This window comes from Silurus aristotelis, assembly GCF_946808225.1.
Source record: "Silurus aristotelis genome assembly, chromosome: 13".
Taxonomy (NCBI): Eukaryota; Metazoa; Chordata; class Actinopteri; order Siluriformes; family Siluridae; genus Silurus; species Silurus aristotelis.
The window spans coordinates 15616165-15637216 of NC_139586.1; the positions used below are offsets into that span (position 1 = coordinate 15616165).

A 21052-nucleotide genomic window follows, 5' to 3' on the forward strand; every position below is an offset into this window, starting at 1 on the left:
AGCCTTAAGTTGTGAGAAAACACTTTCTGTTACTGGCCTTTAACATTCCTTTAGTACTAAGGATTTAAAAATAAATTTGTGTTGTGTTTTTTGTCTCAGGCTATGTAGACATTGGCTTAATTCCAGAAGGAGCACGGGACATTCGCATCGAGGAGGTGGCCGAAGCTGGTAACTTTCTGGCTTTACGCAGCAACAACCCAGAAAAGTATTTTCTAAATGGTGACTGGACAATTCAGTGGACTGGAGAGTACAAAGCAGCAGGGACGGTGTTTATGTATGAGAGAACAGGCCAGCAGGAGAACCTGACCTCTCCAGGACCAACCATGGAGCCTGTTTGGATTCAGGTATTTAAAAGAATGTGCATTTTTGACCTGGTTAAAAAGTAAAAGGATCTAAGTTCAACCATATTGAAATATTAAATCATATATCTTGTAAAGCTTATTTCTTAAAATGCAATGTCTCATAGTTTAGTTAAAGACAGTTTCTCTATATATACGTTTAATATTTTATCTATTTATGTTTCACGTTAAAAGTTTAATATTTTATTTTATATGTATAATATTCTATCTTTCAATAATTTTAATCAGCTTTTCTCGAAGGGACATCCATATAATTTCACAATTTCTTGCACTGAAATTATTACACATGTCAAATGCCAGGCTTTAACTTGAGCTTTTACCCAGAAAAAAAATAAGATGTGCTTACCTTATAAATCATTGCATGATTGCAATGTGTTTGTTCAATAACTCTATGAAAGTATATTTGATGTATTATACCTACGAAGTATTATAAGGTCAAGGTAAGTATCTTTTTAATATTTTTATTTTACAACCTTGAGTAAAATTCTGACTTTTATATATTTATATTTTGCTTATGTATAGTTTGTTTACTCCAAAAAAATGTAAAAAGATACCACATGTATTATTTCATAGGCAGGCTTCTCTGTTTACTGTATACTGTTGCTGACTGCTGTTTTGTAGAAGTCTACAGTACATACATGGGTTATGATTTGTGTTGCCTTTTACCATTCTAGCAGTGTTAGTAGCTATGTTGTTTAGCACAATAAATAACCGAACTGCCACAGCGTATTAGTATTCTATTGGATTTTTTGCCATATAGCTTTTTTGTATGATATTTGCAGAATCTACAAAACAGTATGAATAATCTTAGTAGATTTACATTTTCCAAGTATGAATCCCTTGAATTGTAGTATAATATACATTTCTGAGTTACAGGGAAGAGATAAGTTGCAAAAAATTCTTACATTTTTAAGCTAGAGCCTGACTTCCAGCCACATGAAAGTGCCGACAGTATTCATTAGAGCTGCACGCCAGACAGGAGAGAGATGATCAGGGACCGTGACTTAAAGGGCTTCCTCACACAGAGGAGGTATCTGTAAAAGCTTGGCAAGCAGTCTGTGTGTGTTTGTGTTTGTGTTTGTGTGTGTGTGTGTGTGTGTGTGTGTGTGTGTGTGTGTGTGTGTGTGTGTGTGACAGTCAGTGTGTGTCAGTGTGTGTGTGTTGTAGAGAGGGTCTTTGTATGAAATGAGCCCTGGCACCACAGTAATTATCCATGCTTCTTCCCTGCATGCTTAGGGATACCGAGTGCTTTAGATTAGCTCCCCTTGTGTACTTTCAGACAATTAATGGCTTTTTAAGATCCCAGCATGTTGAAGTGGTTTGTTTTGAACCTCTTATGTGACACTTGATCGTCAATCAAGAATGCTCTTTTCTCAGAACATTATCTAGAGAAAATAGCATGCAACTGTCTGGATGGAGAACCTATTTGTCACTCACATTAATTTGAATTACAGTTTTCACTCAGGGATATTATCTGGCTACATGAGCCTGGAGCAGGATTGTCTCTCAGTCCTCCTCCGCACCATGTGGAGGAGCAGGAATGCCTGGTGTTTACATTGTCCTGGTTTTGTGTAGGGTTGAGGCCTGTGTTTGTGTGTGCTTGCGTGTGGTTTGGCTTGACATGCAGCTTAATTTAGCATCTCTGTTTTCCAGCTGCTCTTTCAGGAGACTAACCCGGGTGTGAGGTACCAGTACACCATCAGTAGAAATGTACTGACTGAGTCCCATAATGGAAGTTCTGCTTCTGATTTCCAGTGGAAACGTGGCGCATGGACGGAATGCAGCACCACATGTGGAACAGGTATCATATTTAACCCAGTGTTCTCATGCAACCAAAATGTAGGCAGAAATATCATATTCCAGAAATCCCACCAGGCAAAAACTAATTTCAGGGTAATACCTTCACATTCTTTTACGAAATTAAGTGAATGTAAAGGGAGCTCGGTTTCATCATAAAGAACGTCTATAGAGTAGTTCCTATGCATCATGCCAACTAGCTATGCTAACAAATTAACGACACCTGTTAAACTCACCTCAACATGCTTTTTGGACACTACCATATTGTTACAGTTCACAAAATTACAATAGTGGTACACTGACCTGATGGATGAACTGACACGTGAGAGTGGGAGACTATAAATCATACCCACAGAGAAAACTGATAGGTCTAGTTAGCAGAAAGAGAGACTAATTGGGATACAAACTTGCTTTTTTCTATAGCCTATTTACTATTGTAAATTATTTGTTCACTCTCAAAAACATATATTTCCAGGGAATTGTACTTAATTTTCTGGGACGTGGGAGTCGCTTTCAATATGCGGCAGACTCCTGTGACTTTTGGGATTGTAGTATGTCTGATATTGTGATAGCTGATCTGGGCTTAAGCACTGCTCAGACATATCCATGCTATTTGCACACAGGGTTTGGTTAGTAAAGTTTAAAGGCTTACTGGAGGATATCTAATAAATTCTGTATAATTTGACAGCATGCTTAAATTGATTTACTGTAATCTGCCCATTCGGATAATTAAAATCCCCCCCTGTGTGTGGGTTGCATCTCCTAGTCTGACAGATTTTTATTGATTATTGCAATCTGAGGGATGATTTTTTTTTCATAATGCCATGTTTCACCTGTTACCAGCCTGAAAATAATCATCTAAGAAAATGGTGACTGAACATGAGGATACATATGAATTAACAGATGGCAATCACTGAACTAAAAGATATGTCCAGTATATTGTTAGAATAGTGCTGCATGAATATACAGTGCATCTGGAAGTATTCACAGCGCTTCAGTTTTTCCACAATTAATGTTATAGCCTTATTCCAAAATATTCAAGTCATTATTTTCCTCAAAATTGACAGCGTGAAAATATGTTCGAAATATTTGAAAATTAATTTATAAAAAAAAAAGGAAAAAATCACGTAAATAAGTATTCACAGAATTCATCTTTCCCTCTATCCTGACTAGTCTCCCAGTTCTTGCCACTGAAAAACAGCATGATGCTGCCACCACGATGCTTCACTGTAGGAATGGCATTGGCCAGGGGATGAGCGGTGCCTGGCTTCCTCAAGACATGATGCTTGGCATTCAGGCTAAGGAATTCAATCTTTGTTTTTCATGGTCTGAGATTCCTTCAGGTACCTTTTGGCAAACTCCTTGTGGGCTGTCATTTGCCTTTTACAGAGAATTGGCTTCTGTCTGGTCACTATACCATATAGGCCTGATTGGTGGAGTGCTGCAGAGATAGTTGAAAAGTTTTGAAAGGTTCTCCTCTCTGGAGAACGCTGGAGCTCTTTCAGTGTGACCATCGGGTCTTTGGTCACCTTCCTGACTAAGGACCTTTTCCCCCGATTGCTCAGTTTGGCCAAGCGGCCAGCTAAAGAAAGAATTCTGGTGGTTCCAAACTTCTTCCATTTATTAGTGATGATGGAGGCCACTGTGCACATAGGGACCTTTAATGCTGCAGAAATTTTTCTGTACCCTTCCTCATATCTGTGCCTCGATACAATTCTGTCTCGGAGGTCTACAGACAATTTCTTGGTTTTCATGGCTTGGTTTGTGCTCTAACATGCACTGTTAACTGTGGGACCGTCAGGATCTTCCAGGTATGTGATGCGCACTTCCGGTTTCTGCTCTGCTTCTGGTTTGAACTCTGGTCTGTTTTTGGATTTGGTTTTCTCGCACTGCCCCTTTTGTTCTGTTTGCCTGTCAAACCAAATGGTTTTATATAACCTACTAAAACGGCTGTCTCTCCATTCCCCTGAGCTCTGACTACGTTGCTCCTCCCCTGGGTTTCTCCAAGGTGTTTGCCTGGCCCCTGGGTTTTGCTGAGGGCGTCGCTCTGCCTCAGACCTCCGCAGAGGGTGTCACTCCACCTCATCACATCGGCTAGAAAGTGCTTGGGGCATCCACCTGGAGCCTCACTCCAAACTTCATCCGGCCTCTCCTAATCTCCAAGGCTTTCTAAACAGTGGCAGTTCGCCTCAAGTCCAGCTGTGTCCGCCGCTGGCACTCGACTTTCCTCATGCCACAGGATTTTCGTGCCTGCCAAGAATTTTTTGGACTGTGTTTTTGCCTTGCCTCATTGCACAGTTGCCTTTTAATTAAAGCCTGTTTTTTTTTTTGTACCCCTGTGTGAATCCTGCATTTGGGTCCTTCCTCCCAGTGCTCACTCACCCAGTCCCCCATGAGTTTCTGACAGAATAATCTGGCCTTGCATCATGTCCCGTGATTTTCTGACAGGGACCTTATATAGACAGGTGTGTGCCTTTCTAAATCATGTCCAATCAACTAAATTTACCTCCACTCCAATCAAGTTGTAGAAACATCTCAAGGATGATCAGTGAAAACACCTGAGCTGAATTTTGAGTGTCTGTGAATACTTATGTGCGTGATTTTCATTCCATGTTTAAAATATGTAATATATTTGCAAAGATTTTAAACAAACGTCTTTTATTTTGTCATTATGGGGTATTGTTTATAAAATAATGGAAATAATAATTAATTTAATCTTTTTTGGAAGGATAAGGCTGTAACATAACAAAATGTGGAAAAAGTGAAGCTCTGTGAATACTTTCCAGGTGCACTGTATGTGTTTAGGATGTGCAAATGATTAGAAATTCTGGAGAGTGATGCAAGTTGATGGCTTCATGATGTTATGCAGATATATTCTCCTAAATGTATAAATTATTACACATATCAAGTAAACATTATTCAGAATTAAACAGGATGCTGTATATAGCAAGAAAAGTAATTCTTAGACACTGGATCTTCAACAGAGAACTGATATGGGAAGCAATATAATTATAGTATAGTATAACCTTATGTAACAATAGACCAATTTATCATTAACTGAAAATGTATTTATAGATTAGTATTGTTATACTTTTATGGCATCCTATAGTGCCATCAGGTAAAATTGGCACACTGATTAGAGAGGATCTAAGGAGCATTCTGAAAAAAAATTTCACCAAATACTGCCAACAGTCTAATTTCGCTATCAGGTCAATTTTGTGCCTAATTTGGAATTTTGTATTTCTAATGTAATTTTATGGTCAAAACATTTGAACCTTGTGTCCAAAATGTAAAATCTAGGCATATCTGGATTTTGTGGGTCAAGGTAAATGTTTACACCTATCATGTCAAGATCCACAAATGTATATTTTTGCACCATTTTATATTTAATTTCAAAAACAGAAATACATCTTGTATGTCATCTTCAGATCAATCTGGACAAAAGTTAACAAAATAATTTTAAATACTCAAATTTGTTTGCTAATTCATTTTAATAGGCCATTGAATCTGCTGAATCTGAAACTAGAAATTACTCTTAAATTAAATGCTTGAAGTTATGACTCTACTTTCCTGTTATTGGTTGGCAACAGTTGCAGGTTGTCTTTAAATGAACAGCGCAGCGAGTCTGGGTGCTGTAGTTAGTTATGTTAATTATTTCAATAATAAAGTTTGAAAAAAGAAAGATCCTGTATCTACATGTGGCTCTTATTTTTATGATGTAAAAGCACAGTAAATTTCCTAAATAGACAAAAAAAGAAATGACAAGTGCAGTGCTTGAACTCTGACTCTCTTAATCTAATAAGGTTTGACTAAATATGCAAGAAAATGTGGACTGATTTCATGTGGTTTTAGAGAAGTTTTTTAATTGTCTTGTCATGTTCTGAATAAATTGCATTGGGTTGCTGAGTTGCTGATTTGAAGCTGTCTTGCTGTGGTGAGATGTCACAAAAGGTACAGTTGGGTTCATTGTAATTTAAGACACTTGTGGGATTTATTTATTTATTTAATTATTTATTTCCGTTTCATTCTGAGCATCAAAAAAGACAGGTACTTAATGAAAAGAGGCTCTTCTGGCAAGAGAATTGACAAGCTGGATGATATGAGTGTTGAATGATTAACAGGAAATTGAGTTTGAGTGGTTGAATAAATAAGAGCTATGATACGTGAGAAAAAGCTGTGCCAGTGTTTTATAAGCTAATTATCACCCGATCTATTATAGCTGCAACACTGAGGATGTTTTGATTAAATAATTAAACATAAATGATTAGCATGTCATGTTGAGTTAAATATATTCAAACACGGCTTTCCCAACAATATTCATTAACAGAACAGACAGAGATTTGGAGGAAGATTTTATTTTGCATACGTAATACACCACCATGGATGCAACTCTTCCAAAATCATTGCATTGCATCCGTAAAAACATTTAAAACTTCACACAGAGTTAGTGATATTGTGCCAAGCTAACAGCTGAGGTTGCCTGGAAAGGTTTCAGGCATGCAACATACTTAATGTGGAAACAATGTTTGGATGGCTTCCACAATGCGTACATGGACATAGTGTGATGGTTTCGCAAACCTTCCATGTTGTACAACAATTTGTAATCAAGCCTTGGATTGGTCAGACCGAGCAGTTAAATCCAAAATAGACTTTAAGCTCTTTCTGAAATTGTGGAAAATGTCATGAAAGTTTCAATCTACAGTCCTGAACCACTCACACACATTGGTCTGTATGTAATTGTATATGTTCTCAATGGTGAATTCTGCCTTTGCACAACCATCGCAGGTGCTGCTGCTTTATTATGCTTTACCTCAGGGCAATTTACAAGATAGCCACCAGGATGAAGAACATCTTTTTTTCTTATTACAGAATGAACAGTTACACACAAACAGACCGCTACAACACTGACAGCGTAAGAGTGCTAGCCAGCTAGTCTTAGCTGTCTAACTAAAAGAAAAGAAAGAAATTGAACACAGCTTGCATTCATAGTTTACTATCAGAAAGCACATCCAATCTCCCAAAAACCCAACATCCAGCCATTATAAAGTAATTTGTAGCCACACCACCTTGTTATGGATTACATTTCCTATAACAGCATGCTGTAACTTCTTTCTGACTTCAATTCAATTCAGATTTGCCATCAAATGTAAAAAAAAAAAAAAAGAAAATAGCAACTTTATTTTAAGAATATTGCACTTTTATTTGTCTTTACTGTGGCTTGAGCTTTAATTAGTACCCGAGAAAGACATTATGTTATTTCCTCATGTTTTTTACAGTGGAGTTGTAAGATTACTGCTACTATACCCAGCCAATAGCCATGCCCTTCAGCTCCTTATTTATGTCTATCGCAGTAGCCTCACGTGGTGGACACTTGAGCATCTGCAAAAAAGGTTTGAAGTGGTCCATCTAGTACATAGATTATTTGTTGAGTTTGCTTTGTGGCATTTGTGTTAGCAATCATATGAGTGAAAGAACAAGCAATTATGTTTGATATTACATAAGAGCCATTGAGATCGAGTGGTGGCGCATCTTCACATCATAAAAAGATGTGAAACTCAGAAGTTTTGTATTTGTTTTGCCAAGAAAAGTTTAGTGCTAAAATGATGCTTCTTATTTTTCAGTGGGAAATTGCTATGTAATAGAAAGCTATGAGCACCCAATTAGTATCTTGCTAAAATTTTATGCTAAAATCATCAAAGCTTATCTCACCTCTCTCACTTCATATCCTTTTTTCAAATACAGACTTTTGTTCTTTATATTTTCCGTTTCTGTTATCTATAATTCAGTAATTCCCTACTGGATAAATCTCCTCATTAGTTGTGTGCTGAACTTATTAAGTCTGACCTTACTGCACAAGAAACAACGAAGAATATGGCCACTGCTTTAGTTTGATGAAAGGCATTATAGGGACATGCTCTTAGAAATCAGATAAAACCAAAAAAAGACTTATCATTGATTCACTGTTCTCAAAAACATGAGTATTCTGCAAAATTATCTTGGAATTCTCAATGGGTTGTCAGTTGCAATGTGTTTCAAAACTATATAACCTTCTCATAAAACATTTTAAATAGCCTCAGGATTTCTATAAAAGACCAATTAAGTCTATTATAATATGAATATAACAATAGTATATAATATTATTTTAGAATAATATATGAAATTTCATATTCGACTCGTATTACATTTTGCATAAGATAGTAGACCGAAATGTGGTATTTCACATTATTCCATTAAATCCCTAATGACACACAACTCTCTTTTTAAAATCTATTAAGTTCTTGATTCTGATTGGTCATGAAAAAATGTTGCAGTATTTATGACAATAGATTTAAAGGAGCTTTTCAAATTCCTTTTACTATTATTATTATTATTATTATTATTATTATTATTATTATTATACAGTATCTTATATATATATTATTTTTTCTATCTTTTATATTTAACTTCAAGAGAGTTCTGCAGTTTGTGCAACTATTCATACATAAGTATGTAATATCAGAAACATTCACATTGGGGACATTCACCAACATTAAATGTAATTATAAATGCATACAAAAGTATGTGTTAATCTTAGTATGTGTTAATCTTAATCTTAATAAATATAGTGTATATAGTAACGTTATATGGTGTAGAACTGAAAAAAACTTCTGTTATAGCATTTTCAGAAAGGCTATTAACTTTGTCATTGGTTCTTTGACTATTACAGTTGGGTTTTTTTGTTTTTGCAGATGTTTTTTTTACTGGCTGCATTAAGGATTTTTTTCATCACTTGAATAATATGAATCTCTCCAAATTATATTTAGATGCAGAGTTGCATCTTTATTAAGAATAGACACATGCTCACACACACACACACACGCACACACACACACACACACACACACACACACACACACACACACACACACACACACACCACACACTTATATAATAAGTAAGGAATAAAACATGATGGGGCATGCTGTTATAAAAAAAAAAATTATAATAATTCACAATGTTACCACTTTAAAAGTGGATAAGTGAAATTAAAGTGCTTTCATTTCATCTATATAGCAAAAATATTTTGCCAATATTTTGTGTAATATTTGTTTATTTATTATATTTATATATAATTTTTATCTATTTGTATTTACATATACTAGTGTGGAATGCCTGTGTAAAAAGTTAGTTCCTATTATCCTGTCATTGTCATTTACATTATAGTACTATAACTAGCCGTTCCCTCACGGGGTTAATAAGACAAAAAATAGTTTGTCCTTTTACTAAGAAACCAGAAACATTTCTATGTCCTGAAGACAATCCCGTGCTTTTATGCTTATGGAACTTGGCATCATACGGATTACAGAAATCACTGACAGTGGAGACTGTAAATATTAAATAAACCTTTCCCAGACAATTTCTATAATTAGGTCTTTTTTAAATTAAACAACATATATTTATTTGTTTATGATCAGCCTTGAATTTTGTACACCATCCAAGAGGCAAGTCCCTGTGAGTGAACTGTTAATGCAGAAATTGTAATAAAAGTAAGCACACACCTGTCATTTGAATTACAGTGGCTACTATAAAAGCAGTACTGTTACAGACTTAAGATATCATAACTTTCTACTTTCTTTCGGCTTCTCCTATTAGGGGTCGCCACAGCGGATCATCCGTATTCGTGATCCGCATGTTTGATTTGGCACGTTTTTAAGATGGATGCCCTTTTTAACTCTCAGGGATCCACCTGCCACGCCCCCTTTGGTGGCTCTCTATGCCTCCACTCTCCCTAGAGCTCCAGGTTTAACCACGCACACCTGGGGCTCATCATCAATCATGCCCCCACTCTCTTTGGAGCTCCAGGCCTAATCACGCACACCTGAAGCTCCTCATCACTCCACCCCGCTCCTACATAAACCACTCACCCTGCGTTCGTTATTGTATGTGTTAGATGTTACGTATTGCTGCATGGCTTTACGGTTGCATGAAGTACTCGCCTCTGTCCGTCCCATTCGGACTCTACTATCCGGTACCGGCTGTGCGTCTCCTCCCCGCGCATCTCAGATCAGCTACACTTCTCCCCTAGCGCACCTTGGACTCTTTCAACCTAAAGACTGCCATGTGTGTGTGCGTGTGTGAGTGTGTATCTCTCTCCCTCATCTTATCATTAAACCTGAGCGAGCTGTATTCCGGCGTCCGCCTCCTGTTTTACTCGCACCCTGACACTAACGCAACCCTCCCCATTTATCCGGGCATGGGACCGGCACTAAGAGTGCACTGGCTTGTGCAACCCTAATGGCTGGGTTAAGATATCATAACTGATACTTGCAAAACACATGTACATGTACTCTGTATATAATTTATGATATGCTACAGAGGCATGTGTGGTAATTTTATGTCCTATGCTCATTTTGAGGCTTATCTTGTTCTGCTCCATCTCAGTGTTTTAGTGTAGCGCACTGTAGACTGTGGGCTTTTCAGAAACTGGAGAACCCATTACTTTATCATACATCTGTGCTAGCCTTTGGGAAAAGGCCATTTTCCTGTTCATGACATAATTCCTCTTTTTTCTAAAGTCTATGCTGAAAAAGAAAAAAATTACTTGCTTCTTTTGTACTTGATATCCTCAGTAAGTCCATAATAGGTTACAAAGAACATTATGAATCATACGTCTCACTTTGAACATTGACTCAAAGCTTTTTAAAACCCAAACTGAAAGGCATTCAAGAAATTCATACATTTGATAAAGAATTGCTTGCAGACTAGGAGTAAAGGGTTTGTTGTTGAGCATTCAAAGTTTCTTCTGAAAGTCTTGATGCTGTGGATTCTAGATCATCCAGATTAAACTCAGGATTATAGAGATTTGGGGTCCCACACTTCCAGTGAAGGGAAGTTGTAATGCTAGAGCACAAAGACATTCTAGACAATTGGGTGCTTCCATGGTCAGGTATCTACATACATTTGGCCATATAGTGTATATTCCTTTCATAATTTTTTTTGTTTAACTTTGTAGTTTTGTTTTTAAATTGCGTTTACACCTAACAGCAGCAGTGTGCTTTTTGAAAATTCTGGGTCTTGAATTTGCACTTAAATTCTTTCAGACTCTCTGCAAACAGTTTGTGTGTCTTATTTCTGTCTAAGTAATTTTGTCTGTCAGATGAATTATGGGACATGGCAGTATTCTCTGTATTTTAATGTAGGAGGAGGTTGGCTACTGCTGTAGTTTTATTGAAATTTGGTGCTGCATTCTTTAACTCACTGTTTAATTCACTAGATGGATGACTTTCACTGTTCAAGTCGAGAATAACTGTCCTCCATTGGGTTTGCAATGGACTGTCTTCCAGTGGGTGGTGCATTTGAAGAAAACCGTATTGTCTGATGGCTTCTTAAGCAATGTGTTGATGTATATGTGATTTATGTGGTTGAAATTTTAACTTTGAGTGTTGAGTGTTAGAGTGGAGGTATTGTGCATGATGGACTTTCTCCTGGCAACTTTTTCCCAGAGTAAAGTTATATTTCTTTAGTTAGGGTTTTAATGTATTTTTATGTCTTTAGGAACATTGCTGTTCATTGCTGTCTTTAAGACACCAATGGTACATAAAACATTAATAAATGCAGACACTAGAGACTTTCGTGAATAGCAAACAATCTCTCACTCTCTAGTTCGGTTTCAAGTCTTTAGGTTATAGACCTTATACTGCTGATTAATGCAACATTACTCAAACTCTGTTGGGGATTCAGATTAAAATTTACCAGACTAAGCATTTATGCATTTATAGGACCATGGAACAGATTACAGGCAAGGCATGATTTTTAAATCCTATTTACTGCCATTTACACCACAGAAAAAAATTGGGTTTTGTTCAAGGTGTCAAAAGACAAGTTGTGCATTGTGTCGAGCGGACGTTTGGAATTGTGGAGGAACATTACTGTGATGCATCCACTAGGCCTGATGACAATCGTGTAAGCTGCAATCCTGGATTATGCCTGGCTACGTGAGTTCTATCCGCAGATTGCACCTTTCTTCTTTCTCTGATGTTCTAACAGTATATTTGTAGAGTTCTCTAGAGGGTTTATTTGTTTCAAGTTATTGGCACCCCTCATGATGCAAAGTTAAACAATTGCACACAGTTAAGATGATGTATCTTTTGTTATCTTTTTAAAAGACCAGCAAAATTATTTACTGCCATCAGTGAAAAATAGCACATTTCACCTGTTCTCCATCTATTGTGCTTCATGAGGTTTCACACATTTAACATCCCCTTCAATATAAAATATGCAGAATTTTGCTGTCGGCAATTCAGTTCATGGAAAGTTCTGGAAAATTTGGGGTGCCAAAAATGTTTAGAGCAGTGTATTGCACTAATTAGGATTGAAATAAAACTGTGCTGTAAATCTATATGCTCAATATATTAATCACTTTTTGAACATCTCAGGCTGGCAAAATTCCAATCATAAATTTTTTATTTTTATTAAAAGTTAAAGGAGAAGCCCTTAGCTCCTTTAACTGACTTTAAACATTCTGAGAAGAAAAAGTAGATGTTCAAGGCACACCATGGTTTGAATTGCTCTCATTTTCTGCAGATGGTGGGCTGGAGAATGGCAGAAGTGCTCAACAAGCTGTGGTGGATCAGGCCTGACTAAGAGAACAGTGGTGTGTATTCGGAGTTTGGGACTGGAAAAACATGAAGCCCTTCTGCCAGCTGAATGCCATCAATTGCCTAGGCCTGAGTCAATCTCTCACTGCAACACACACATTTCCTGTCCTGCAGACTGGACTACAGGAAACTGGTCAGAGGTAAGATTTCAACTGGTGTAAGTAGCAGTGTGATAGGCTTTCTAAAATTAGAAAGAACATAATGATAATGATCACACTAAATATTAATATCCTATATATACATTCAAATACATTTATTTTTAACAACTGTTGCCTAATAATTATTTTAAGATAAGATATACCTTTATTCGTCCCACAGTGGGGAAATGTCTCTGTTACAGCAGCAAAGAAAAAGAAATGTGCAAATATATATGTTTCGATTCTATCATGAGTCACTTACAAAATAATGGGTTCCCTTTTGTATTTTTTTGCTCCAAAGCAGCCGTTGCCTCTGTCTGAGTTTTTACATCTATATTTATCAGTAAAGCTGCTTTGTTTTGTGACTTTTTGTAAAAATGCTATTCACATACATTTGAATTAATTGGAATAAAAAGAATTGAACATAGATTAATATAATAAATTCAAAAAAACACTTTTTTCTTTTCTTTCTAGAGCAACTTAAAAAAAAAAATTTAATGGCCAAGAACTTCAGCTCAAATGGCAATGCATTTCATTCAGGTTCAGTTTCGAGGGACAATTGGACTGCAATTTTAGGAACCAGCCTAAAGCACAAATCTTACAAAGCCCACACTGTTTAGCTTCATGTTTCATTGAAACTCTTTATAGTAAAATGTGACATTTAGCTCTATGTCTCATGCTCTGCAGACTTATGCAATTAATTCTGGCCAGAATGCTATTTTAAATTGATATATAACATTAAATCCTTCATGAGTAAAATATTAATAGTTGTTTCAAAAAGTGTAAAATACAGACAGTTATGCCTTTGTTCTGAGTGTTTCTGTAATTTGCAGTGCTCTGTGAGCTGCTCGAATGGCGTACAGACACGTAAGGTGACATGCAGCTGGAACACCATGGTTGACTGTGATCCTCAAGCCAAGCCTGCTTCTGTCAAGCCATGCAAGATTCAAGACTGCCCCACAAACATAGACAGTGACTGGTCTGGTAGTGGCTCGTCAAGCAAGGACGTTTTTAACGAGATAAACTCGATACTTGAAAACAACCATATAACGAAATCAGGCAAGGGAACAGTTAGCATTGAGCCAGGAGAAGACAATACTCTCAACAGCATCATTGCGGGTGATTTCTCATATAACAATCAAATTGAATTAGACAAGTCAATTAAAACAAACTTTCTCGTTGATGATTTTTATTATGATTACAACTTTATAAAATTTCATGAGGATCTCTCATATGATTTTGACAGTGAGGGAAATGGTGCATCTGATTACTCAGGAATTCATTTGAATCAGGAACCCAAACCCAGTCTTAACACAGTTTACAGGGAAGGAGCAAATCCTTCCATAACTACCTCATTTACAAGCTATACTATGGTCCCACCAATTGGCTCTACTACTGAGAGTCCTCTTTCTGACCAAACAGATGAAAGCAACTCGGAAGAGGATATAGTTCTTTCAGAGGACTTTGTTCTATCTGTTGGTACAACAGCCAGGCCACGCTCTCCCATCACTATATTCTCTCAGAAACGGAAGGAGTTTTATATCCCAACTCTTAACCCTGACACTATACAGAGCCTAGTGCCTACGGATTCGGTACCATCTGAGGGAATACCAACAGTAGATGACGCCATGTCAAATATTGATATAAGATCTGAGCATTATAATAAATATTCAGAGATTCAGACAGACAATAATGCAACCAAGATGTTCGGAAGGTTGAAAAACAATAAGGATGTGAATAAGAGTGATGGAGAAGGTGGTACAAACCAAACCAAAGAGCGAGCACAGCAAGATCTCCATGCTAATGAGGAGTGGACTATGGCACCGACTGTGTTACCACTAAGTGAAACTATGGAAACATTTAATTCCCAACTGAATGGGGACATTGGTACAAAAGTTGAATCACCCAAAGAACCATTTTCAATCCCAGAACACAGAAGGATTACAACGCCGGCCCCTTTGTTTGCCTCCTGGACAGAGCTTGAGTACAATAAGTTCATTGTTCCTTCACTGCCATGGTTCGACGAATACACTTCCCCTGTTTCCTCAGCATATCCATCTCAGGGTTCTAACACTAAGCCTCAAGCCACCACTGAGCCATTTACAGTCCGCCTGCTCCCATCAGCTTCAACTGCCATCTGGACTACCAGCAACTGGAGCTCTGTGAGTAGTCCATCCCTTCATCCCTTTACGCTATTGTTAATTTTAATTAAAGAACACCTTCTGACTAATTATGCTTTGTTACTTCCTATAAATCATACAAATGCTTGGAGAGTGTTCCTTTTGCGTTTTGCATTGAGTTGCCTGCTTTAAGATCTACCCGCAATGCTTTTGTGTTGCAGTGTTCCACCAGCTGTGGGCTTGGTGCCATTTGGAGGTCGGTGCAGTGCAGCACAGGGAACGACTCTGACTGTGATATGGCTAAGAGGCCATTACCGGCTCGACGCTGCCACCTTCGGCCATGTGCTATTTGGAAGGCAGGAGAATGGAGCAAGGTAATATAATCATAGCTACAGCCTAGAATTGGGCAATACATAGACATAATATCTGTATCATTATAAATTATTTCACAATAAACCTTTCTGAGTTATCATTCATATAGTGATGTAATTTCTTAATGGTTTCTTAATTCTTGATGTATTTTTAATGGATGAATGGATGCCATTGATTTCACTTAAATTTTTTAAATGTAATGTTCTTTGTCTTTGTGGGCATAAAAGAAAATAATAGTCACAATATTGTTTTGCAGACAGTTTGTTAGCTAAATTGGATATTGTGATATGCAGCATGTATTGTAGAAATCTCCTTAAAAACATCTTTGAACAAAATATTGTACAGACCTGACATTGAATAGGGTGCATGTTTGGTTGCATACAGAATGTGTTGTCCTATATTTACAGTGTTCAAAGGACTGTGGAGGAGGCTTAAAGGTGCGAGAGATCCAGTGTTATAACACCCGGGATCAGAGGCCACTGAGGCCTTTCCACTGCCAGGCAACTTCTCTTAGGCCCCCCACCCACCTGTCCTGCAACATCCAGCCATGTCTGTACTGGTACACTTCCTCTTGGGGGCAGGTAAGACATATTTCTCACCTCTTTTTAAGTCATGGCTTTTTGTCTTCTTCCTTTCACTGTCCAACAAAAGTACTTTACTGGCAGGTGCAGTTGAATGTACACCTTATTTTTTTGCCAGAGTTTGTTGCATAATGGTAAATAGTACATAAATTACAGTATATTGTATAATATAAAGAGAAGGATGGTAATAGATGGTAATTCATCTCAAAGGGTCGATGTGTATCTTTTTGAGCAAAGAAAGTGAGGCTAAGGTCAAGAACTAATGTTTCTGTTCAACTCATAATCTATAGTTAATTAAAATAATTTTAATTAGATAATTATTTGTACCTACCCACCTACTATACATGGTCTCATTGTCAGAAATCAAAAGTCAAAAGTCGGGACAATGAAAAAGTTTAATAATGTGAAAGAATAAGATTTTCTTTAAAAAGAAAAAATTTTCTTCAAAAGTTTCTCTATGATTAATAAAGCTGAATCATGCACACTCCATCAAAGGGCATGAGCTAACAAAGAAAAAATGTCAAATTTTCTTTCAGGTTGTCTGAGCTAGCTCGTATGTGAGCTAATTTAACCTTTAAAAAAATCATGCTCAAAACTGGACATGACATTATATGTCATTAGAGGTGCTAAAATTTAAAATCTGCACCCACAGTGTTCAGAGATTTGTGGTGGAGGAGAGCAGCAGAGGATGGTCATGTGTCATGAAGAAGGGAGGTGTGATGAGGCACAGAAACCCAACTCAATTCAGCAGTGCAACACTCAGACCTGTGCTCAGTGGGTCACTGGATCCTGGGGTCAGGTGAGGGACATACCATGACTCTATTATATATTTGGGCTTTAGTAGCTGCTGTTTTAATGCACACTAGAAAATGAAATTCATTTCATGCCTCAATATGTCTAATATGTAAATTATTTCTCCAATTAATTTCTTCTTTTGCTTGTTTTTTCCATTTAAAATCAAGAAAATTTTGAAAAAACGTTGTGTTTGTACCCTTGTCAAAAACAATCAGCAAGTTGCTGTGGCAAGAAAGAAAAAGAAAAAAGACACTTTTGTAGCTGGAAGACAAATCTAATTGTGCTATTTTAGCACACATAGCATAGCCTTGGCCTTTATATTTATTTTATGTATTTAGTTACATTTTTGTAGGTGAATTTTTTGTACCAAGTACTGTTTTTCCCAGTATTTGCAGTACAAACATTTGGCACAAAAATACATTGTGGCATACAAGCTGTATTTTAAGCTTTACAAAAAAAATATAATTAGTTAGAGAGATGCTCTGAAGTTAAATCTAAGCCCTCAGTTTGGTGACTCAACAAGAACAGGCAATGATTCAGAACGCTGCCTTTAATCACTATCCATGGCACTGATAGTCAGGAGCTTTTGTGTGCTCCAGATCCCAATATGTTTTGACTACAAACACCGCTTATACACAGACCAGGTTGCATAGTTACATGAATACACAGTGTATGTATGGTGTGTTTGCACTTTAGCTTTTAACTAGAGCTGCTCTTTGATGCAAAATCCTCCCACAGGGAAACTTGTCACATGACCATTTTACATAACATGATCATGTTTTTGTGTAAATAAATATTTAATAGACCCATGCAGAGTGGTTAGCAGTTTAGTATGTGTTGTGTTATGCCAGTGCTCGGTGTCCTGTGGTGGAGGCATACAGCACCGTCTGGTCAAGTGTGTGAACATGGAGGAAGAACTAGAGGAGCAGGAGGAGAAGGACAAGACAGCCCAGTGTGACCATGAGCCCTGGCCAGAGGACACACGCCAGTGTAACCTTCATGACTGTGAGAGTGCCACATCTGGTGAGTTTATTATCAACTAGTTCCTATTATTCTTTCACACAGATCTCAAAACATTTAGTCAGTATTCCCATTTTTTTCAAACATTTGCTGTCTAAAAAATTCCTATATACTTTCCTTGTTGCTCAATATAATCCCTGTATTTATATATAATCCCAATTTAGTGACATATCATGCATTCTGTATATATTCTGCATACACCAATTTCACTTCTATGTTTTTTTAATTCCTACAAATGTTGCCACTGAAAGTGACATACATTGGAATAGTCAAACACTCTGTGTGAAATTATTGCATTTCATGTGAATGCAAATCAGACAGCAAAGTGGGAAAAAAATTGGAAATTGATATTTCTAATGATATTCAGTATTAATTTGCACTGAATAGAGCCATTTAAATAAAGCATGTATTATGCTGAAGACTGTGATTTTTATTAGAAAGTTAAATGTAACAATAATTACATATAATTAAAACTTCTTACAGAAAGGTTTGTGAAAGGTTGTAGTTCGGGTGGTTGGGATAAATAGCTGGTGCTACATTTGGTTTTGTAAATGGATTTGACACAAAGTGTGTTTTGTTACATGTGGACTATTGAAATCTCAAGCTGTCATGGCAGACAGTGGGCAAATCGTGATGTGCTTTTAAAAGGCATATTGTATTTTGTACTGTAGAAGACTTTTAACATTATACAGGCACACAGAGTGCTGCTAGCTTGTTTTATTTTTTATTTTTTATTCTTTAAGTTCTTATCTTATTGTCTGTCATGCTGCCTAAACTTCTTCAATGTGCATCATGAATTAGTTTAATTTACTATTTTACTTAAATCTTTTTTAATGTTGTCTGAAGAACTGGAATTTTTCTTTATAATCTTCATAATTCATCTTGCACAGCAGTACAATGCTAAAATTCTCTTCTTAATTTAAGGGTTTTCCATTAATATTGGATGAATGGTGTAGAAATAAAGCCTGTTTATCTACAGTATTTTTCTTCCCTACTTCCAGTAATCAAAAATTTTGTTTTAATAATTTTGTTAGTATTACAAAATGCTTATTAAATAATCATTAAATAGATTGTGGTTTTAAATGCTTATATTTTTACTAGTTTAGAAGGTATCCCTCACCAAACAGTTTCTTCCCTTGGTTTCTTTTTTACTCAGTCTGTCATCATTTCCTGCTTGTTTGTAGAGTAAAATTCAGTTGGTGTCAGGTCAGGTTATTGACCATTTGTATTTCATAGCCTTAAAAATGTCTTTGGTCGCTTTCGAAAGTATGCTTTGGGTCATCGTCCTGCTGTGCTGTGAAGTTTTAAGGCAATTTGGCTGGTATTGAGCAGTAAAATAGCCCTATATACTGCAGAAATTGTCCGGGTGCTAATACATCAATAAATACAACAGAACCATTTCCACTGGTAAACACAGCAATACATTCATGCCATAAGATAAGGTGGTATACTTCTGATTGTGACCAGTTTCTACTCTTTTCCATCTTCTCTTCCAATTATTCTTTTACCAACAATTAGGACGTGTTTCTAGAAAGGTTTGTTTATTTTATGTTTTTGGTTAATCCAATTTGGTTTTCCTGTTTCAGAGGATTACCAGTGGTTTCCTTCTTATGGCAAACCCACTGTGTTTACTGTTTTTTTCGTATGGTGAATTTATGTTAAAACAAATACAGATTTTTATTCTTCCTTGCTTCGCCAGTGCATTCTTTCTTTTTAAGAATGCACTGAATAGCTGATTAGGCTACACCTAATGTTTTTATCACTTTGATGGGTTTGTTTAGATTATTCAGCTTAATGATGGCTTGCTTCCCTGGCAGTGAAGCTTCTTGTGCCTTTTAACTGTAAATGTCTCACACACTAAATCAACTCTAGACCTTTTATCTGTTTAATTGCACGCAAAGTAATGAAGGAAGGACACCTATTTATTTTAACCTCTTAAAAGAAGGTGGACTACATAACACAAGTGCACCATTTACCTAATATGGATGTAAACACCCTTATTGAACATATACTCCGGTAGACAGCAAAACTGACAATATCTTTGTAAATGTGTTTATAGGCCTGACAGTAAAGGTTTTTTTCCGCTCTGCCCCACACAGACTGTGTAGCCTTAGTTTATAGTTTATACAGAACCCTTACTTGTTTAATTTCTTTAATTGACTTAAATAATCACATCTGCTCCAAAGCTATTACAGGTTTATCTATTGTTTTCACACTTTGTTGAGTATGTAGCTATAATGAGCCCTGCTCTGTGAGTCAGAAACACTGAACGCCACTTATTAAGAAAAAAAAGTCATACAGAGATCTGAACAGAACTTGCAACCCACTGGTTTAAAAAATAGAAGAAAGACCAGTAAGGTGTCAAAATTTATGTTTCAGCTGTATATATTAATATATTACTCCTTGCTTTAGTGATACAGGAGAAAATGCTTGTTGCTTCTTCTTTTTTTTATCCATAGCAACTGCAAGTCCAACCATACATAAAATATACCCAGTGGAAACACTAGTTCACTGAATGGGAAAATGCACTGGAGGTGAAACATATTGCTGTTACTATTATATTTTATATGAACATTTAACTATGGTACCACTAACCTGTTTTAAGAGCCTATAAGATATAAAAGAGGTGAATATTTTTTTACTTCTGTATCGCAACAGGCAGTTCAATATTAAAAAACACAGTTTAAAGATTTATTGCACTGTACATCAGTATTGAAAGTTTCATATCACAAATGTCTACTTTATCAGTTTCTTTTTCATATACTGAGCTATGTTCTGTTTCTGGTCGGCCAGAAAAGTTGGTTGTTTGGTTCGATATTTATCTTTCATCCAAGTCATATAATGCGTGCGTGCGTGCGTGTGTGCTGAAATGTTTTAGCTGTTTTTGTGGTAAAATTCTGTATTTTTGTCCTATGCTTGCTAGGGTTTGTTTTGTTAACAGTGTGTGTACCTCAATAAATAATACACATTCCTGCCACATTTTCTATCAGGCACCATCAACAAGTCTATTTCACAGCATGCAGTTGTGTTTTGAAATGTATGAACGTGGCTGTTGTTTCTGCAGCCCTTAGAAAAATTGTTTATCATAGTGCGATAAAGAGAATCATTTGAGCTGTGATGCTGTGTAAATAGACTTCCACACAGGCTTTTTGTAAGGGGAAAAATTGCTGCTTATACTTGCGATAATTCTCTGGTGTTGATTTATGGATTAATGATAAAAAGTTTGTTTGTAAG

At 36.6% G+C, this 21052-nt stretch overlaps 2 protein-coding genes across 2 annotated transcripts in view; one reads left to right on the forward strand and one right to left on the reverse strand.

Annotated features, from left to right (window-relative positions):
* The window catches only part of rxfp3.3a2 (relaxin family peptide receptor 3.3a2), a 446825-nt gene that overhangs the window by 33496 nt on the left and 392277 nt on the right, over window positions 1-21052 (reverse strand). The window lies entirely within an intron of this gene.
* adamts7 (a disintegrin-like and metallopeptidase (reprolysin type) with thrombospondin type 1 motif, 7) overlaps window positions 1-21052 on the forward strand; it is a 60047-nt gene that overhangs the window by 26976 nt on the left and 12019 nt on the right. The window contains exons 15-23 of the mRNA XM_083558697.1: window positions 100-344; window positions 2013-2160; window positions 12004-12130; window positions 12720-12933; window positions 13764-15092; window positions 15272-15424; window positions 15830-16003; window positions 16656-16802; window positions 17650-17821. Of these exons, the coding sequence (XP_083414823.1) occupies window positions 100-344; window positions 2013-2160; window positions 12004-12130; window positions 12720-12933; window positions 13764-15092; window positions 15272-15424; window positions 15830-16003; window positions 16656-16802; window positions 17650-17821 (2709 nt within the window). The remainder of the gene's footprint in view (window positions 1-99; window positions 345-2012; window positions 2161-12003; window positions 12131-12719; window positions 12934-13763; window positions 15093-15271; window positions 15425-15829; window positions 16004-16655; window positions 16803-17649; window positions 17822-21052) is intronic.